Source organism: Verticillium alfalfae, genomic scaffold (assembly GCF_000150825.1).
Source record: "Verticillium alfalfae VaMs.102 supercont1.1 genomic scaffold, whole genome shotgun sequence".
Taxonomy (NCBI): Eukaryota; Fungi; Ascomycota; class Sordariomycetes; order Glomerellales; family Plectosphaerellaceae; genus Verticillium; species Verticillium alfalfae.
Genome location: NW_003315038.1, coordinates 3478358 through 3483821, shown reverse-complemented (window position 1 = coordinate 3483821; position 5464 = coordinate 3478358). Strand labels below are relative to the sequence as shown.

Below are 5464 nucleotides of genomic sequence, written 5' to 3'. Positions count from 1 at the left end.
GCCATCTATCCGTCTCCCTCGACCTGAGCCTCAACCTCAACCTCAACGGGCAACATGGTGATGTGGCACAATCTGACTTGAGCTACCCGAGGGAGCGGTTGTCCGCGTGGCAGCCACCACGAAACCCGGTACTGCGGCGGGACGAGCAGGCAGGGTTCGCCTGGGCCCCCGGCTGCACCAACCCGTACATTCCTGCCAGGGTTGCCACTTCGCTGTGGGCTCCGTCGCCGTACCTTGGAACATCGCGGCCGGAGATGGGCAACCAGGCAGCTGGAGCTGATGTTACTTTGGGGGATCGGGACGGGCGGTGCGCTGGCCTTTCTCCCCACGCAAGCATCCTTTGTGGACAAGGCGAGGTTAGGCGAGGCAGGGGAGGGGTCACCGCATGCTGCAGCCGCCCGACAGCCTTGTCTCATGAAAGGTAGGGGAGGTTGGCACGCATGTAGAGCATGAAACGGGCTCAAACTACGGACGAAATGCTTTCTCGTACTTCTCACGGCGTTTCTTGATGCGGCGTTCTCCTCTTGCTCTGACTTGGGTTCTTCTCATGTTGTTCTCAATAGGCATCAACCCCACCCCCCTACCACCGTTGCAGGGACGATGATGTCCGGGCGAGCGACACACCGGTCGCCACCCCGGTTTCTTACGCGCGGTGTGGTAGCAGCCGGTGTCCCCGTCATGCTGCGTTGTAGCATAGAGGCATCTCCGCCTCGGGCGACTGGTGAGCGGCACTGCCGCGTGGACCAGCCTCTACCGAATGATGACGCTTTCCGCGTGTGGGTTTTCCCTCTCACTGCTGCCTTCCATGCCGTGCCATTCTGATGATGTATCGTCGTGCAGCAGTGGACTTGGGGCCACATGTGTTTCTCGCTCTTTCTCTTCCTTGTTCATCCTACCCTGGCCTCATTTGCCTCGTTTTGGTCCTTCTCGTGACGTCCCGCCTCGTCGTCCCCGCCAAGTCCGGGCGAATGGGCATCCTCACGGCCCGGCACGGGAGAAACGAGAGAATAGCGGTGTGCGGCATGTGTGTGTGTGTGTGTGTGTGTATGAGAGAGAGACAGAGGATGATGATTCAAGGGAAGCTCCGGTTGGACAGCCGCTGGGTATAATTTTTTTTCTACCTTTCTCTCTCTCTCTACAACAGTGAGTCACTTGACCACTTGGCCACTGACTCCTCCTTCTGGAGGCCCCCTCACCCAGGTCGCCCCCGGCTGTACACGATCCCGCTGCTGGCGACCGTATGACCTCCCTGGCAGCCCAACCGTGGCCCCCCTGAGAGCGCTTGACTCGACGGCGCGGCCCAGGGGTGTTGTTAGGCTAGGTTGGACGCGCCCGGGGAGCTCGATCCGCTGGCAGATGCCTCCCCCCCCTTCTCTCCCCTAGAAACCCACGACCAAGACCAAACCTAGGCCCCTTGCCCCCCATAGGCCTTCGGGGGTACAGGGAAAGACAAAGAGCAAAGAGAAAGGGTGGAGAGCGCGCTGAGGTGGAGATGAAGACGCACACCAGGCAGGGGAGATAGCTTCCCCTCCCCCCCTCCCCCCCGGACGGCGGGGCGGAGACGAAGAGTGAGGTCGTGTTCTGGTTCCCTGACACCCTTCCCTCCAGATGACCTGCTTTCCCACAGTTGATTAGGGGAAAGGACCCGGGTTCCACGTGTGCAAGATCGCGAGCCGGGGGGAGGGGGGGCTTCTAGTGCTTCTTCCGGCTGGGCGGTTCTGGGTCCGCGGGCGGGGTGGCCATGTTACAGAGCAGAGGGGGGGGGGGCTGTGCGCACCTACCTAGGTACGGTAGACGTTCCCCGGCGGCGTGGTGCAGCGGTGAGATTTCTTGGTGGGAGGTTTGTGGTGATAATGGGGGTGGGGATGGTACGATTCGGCGGAACGAGTAGCGGTCCAAGAGGGGCGCGAAACGGTCGCGACGGAAGGTGAAGACGATTATCAATCAGTATCCGGCTATCATCAAAGCTGTGGGAGTTAGTTGAATCTGTCGAGGCGTTGTTCGTTTTCAAAGGGCCGAAACTGGGCTTCTCAGCATGGCGTCACATATCAAGGTGAGGTGACCACGCAAGCAAGTTGCCTCGAGTGGTGACTTTGCCTTGCGGGTGGTTCTATTAATTCACTCAGTACATGGTGTATGTATATATTCTCGTTTAAAAACAGGATCATTATTGTTGGTGTACTTCTGGCACAGGTCCAAACCAAAAAATAAAATAAAAAGAATGCAGGTCAATTTACAGTGGTCACTGCCCTGGAAATATGACTTCGTTCAGCGACAATGACACTGCGTATGAGTGCAAAAAGTGAAGTGACCACAGCAGGGCTCGAACCTGCAATCTCCTGATTCGTAGTCAGACGCCTTGCCATTGGGCCATGCGGCCATTAGTGAAATCGTGGGTCTTGACATAGTTCATGATTCAATAAAATCACTCACCAGAACGGCAATGCTTCTCGATAACTTTCCTCTCCTCTTGTAGTGATCCAGTCTCCTACAATCAGGGGTAAGCCAGTGGTGCCGCCGTCTGCTCACTAGTCATTTCATCAAGTTGTAGACCCGTGGTTGTGAATAGTAGACAGTGTCAGGCTGTAGGCTGCCCAACGCTTCGCTAGATCGTTCAGCTGTAGCCATGCAGTGATAAGAGTACTCGTCTGAAGACGTGAAGAAGCATACACCTCAAGCCTGCCATGAATGAGAGATATGAGTTGATCCTTATGCCGAATGTTCGCTGGCGATGACAAGGTCCTTGGGCGAATAGGGGTCTTTGCTACGATTGGCTCACGGCCATTAACAGGTGGGACGGTCGAATTTCCTGACGTCTCTGATACGCTGATACCACCCGATAACGATTTTTTCTGGCGATTGGCGATTGGCGACTGGCTTCTCTTGCGTCGCAAGTACGAAGCAGAATCGCCCCTTCCACGACCGACACCTTTCTTCAACTACCATCACCCATCCTAGCCACAGACAAGACCGGCTCTTTCGATCTCTATCTATCTTCATTCTCTCCGTTGTGCAACGCTTTGTTTCTTCGGTATCTTGTTTAATATCCTCCACGCCCCCCGTCGCAGACATGCTGAGGCAAGGTCTCCGCCGCTGCGTGCAGCTGCGCGGCGCGTCCATCGCGTCTTCTTTGGCCACCCGCCAGCAACCTTCACTCCTTCAGTCCATCGAGCGCACCTCGAGGACATTACTACTCCGGACCACCACATATCTCAACTCCCCCATCACCCGATGGTACTCCGCTGAGGCTGAGGCTGCGGCCGAGCCCGAACAGTCCCCCGACGCCAATGACAAGCCCACCCGCTTCGACGACCTCCCATCGCTCGGCGTCCACCCCAATCTCGTCAAGAACATCACCCACGGTATGGGCTACGAGAGCATGTCCGACGTGCAGACCCAGACCATCACCCCGGCGTTGAAGGGCACCGACCTGTGAGCATTCCCTCGTCTCGTCTTCCTCCTCCTGTTCCGCCCCTTTTCTCAGGCCATCGCAAAATGCTAACCGTGCCTCCAAAGCGTTGCGCAAGCAAGAACGGGTACCGGCAAGACGCTCGGCTTCCTCATCCCCGTCTTGCAGAGGATGCTGCAAGAAGACCCTTCCCTCGCCACCCGCAGCGCACGATACGATGCCCGTTCTGACGATATCCGTGGCATTGTTCTCTCTCCGACGCGCGAGCTTGCCGAGCAGATTGCCGTCGAGGCCGAAAAGCTGACGCGGGGCACCGGCCTCGTCGTGCAAAGGGCTGTTGGTGGCACGCAAAAGTCGGAGATGCTGCGGAGGTGCAAGCGCGAGGGGTGCCATCTCCTCGTTGCCACCCCCGGCCGCCTGAACGACCTTCTCGAGGATCCCCGCAGCGGTATCGCCGCCCCGAACCTGGCCGCCATTGTCCTCGACGAGGCCGACCGTATGCTCGATGTCGGTTTCAAGACGGAGCTGCAGGAGATCGTCGACAAGCTGCCCGACGTCCGTGACAAGCCCCGCCAGACCCTGCTCTTCTCTGCCACCATTCCCAAGGACGTCGTCCAGCTCGCTCGTGAGTGGGTGCGCCCTGACAACTTTGACTTCATCCAAACTGTGAGCCAGGGTGAGGCCCTGACCCACGAGCGCGTCAAGCAACACCTCGTTCCTTGCCGCGGCTGGGGCAACGTCTTCCCTGCCTTGTTCGAGGTCATTGAGAAGGAGTCTGCGAACCGCCGCGCCAACCCCGATCTTCCCCCCTTCAAGGCCATGGTCTTTTTGCCCTCTACCGCCATGGTTGATCTCGCCGCCGATGCCTTCAACGCTGGATTCCGCCAGTCGACTGGCCTCTTCAACCTCCGCATCCACTCCAAGCTCACCCAGCAGGGCCGCACCAGGGCAGCCGACCGTTTCCGTGAGCTCAACTCTGGTATCTTGTTCTCCTCTGATGTCACCGCACGTGGCATGGACTTCCCCAACGTCACCCACGTCATCCAGGCTGGTCCCCCCAGCGACCGCGAGCACTACATCCACCGCATCGGTCGTACCGCCCGTCAGGGCAAGGAGGGCGAGGGCTGGTTGATCATCAGCCAGACCGACATAGGGACCGCCCGCCACGAGCTCGGTGGTTTGCCTATCGAGCCCAACCGCACCATTGTCTCCGCCGAGGTCGATCTCACTGCTGCGACGGAGGACCAGGAACGCACCCCCGTCTTCGACACCACCATGGACGCCCTGAAGCGTGTCCCTCGCAGCAGCCTCGCCGCGACCTACATGTCTCTCTTCGCCCGCGTCACGCGCCAGAACGTGCGTGATCGTGTTGAGGAGCTCAAGGAGTGGTTCGTCAACGGCATTGGTCTGGAGAACACACCTGCCATGTCGCCCAAGACGGCCGACAAGCTCGGTCTCCGCAGGGTTGAGGGCCTCAACATTGGCTACGACGACGATTTTGTCAACGATGGCAGCTCTGCTCGCGATTCCCGTGGTGGCGGTGGCGGCGGCTTTGGCGGTCGCGGCTTCGGCGGTCGCGACGGTGGTCGCGGAGGCTTCGGCGGCCGTGATGGCGGTCGTGACGGTGGCCGCAACTCCAGCGACCCCTTCTCCAACATGCTGAGAGTAGCGAGGGTGACAGGCGCGGCGGCCCGCAGTGGCGGCTTCGGCGGCCGTAGCGGCGGCGGCGGTTTCGGTGGTCGCGGCGGCGGTGGCAGTTTCGGTGGACGTGGCCGTGGCGGCGACCGTAGCGGCGGTCGCGGCGGTGATCGTGGAGGCTACGGCGGCGGCCGTGAGCGTGCCTCGTTTTAAAAGGTGACTGCACAGGACGCGTAAGACGAGGTCCAGAGAGGGCCGCATTGATACCACCAGCTTTCTGTCATATGTATTTATAATATCCATGTACAACGGCGCACGGCAAGGACCAGTGCGGAAAGAGTCCAGGTATATGGATTGGGGTCTGCAGGAAAACAAAAAGCTTGCGTAGACTCAATTGGAGGCGGACTGATGATGGAA

At 59.3% G+C, this 5464-nt stretch overlaps 1 protein-coding gene and 1 non-coding gene across 2 annotated transcripts; one reads left to right on the top strand and one right to left on the bottom strand.

Moving 5' to 3' along the window:
- Positions 1–2308: 2308 nt before the first annotated feature.
- On the bottom strand, positions 2309–2380 carry VDBG_15019. The gene has a single exon. It is a non-coding gene; the product is annotated as a tRNA-Arg (tRNA).
- Positions 2381–3070: 690 nt separating this feature from the next.
- VDBG_01050 (ATP-dependent RNA helicase mss116) lies at positions 3071–5260 on the top strand (the record flags this gene model as incomplete). The annotated part of the gene is made up of 2 exons (XM_003009321.1): positions 3071–3432; positions 3517–5260. The coding sequence occupies 2 exons, from the start codon at positions 3071–3073 to the stop codon at positions 5258–5260; spliced, it is 2106 nt and encodes a 701-aa protein (XP_003009367.1).
- Between the last annotated feature and the right edge of the window lie 204 nt (positions 5261–5464).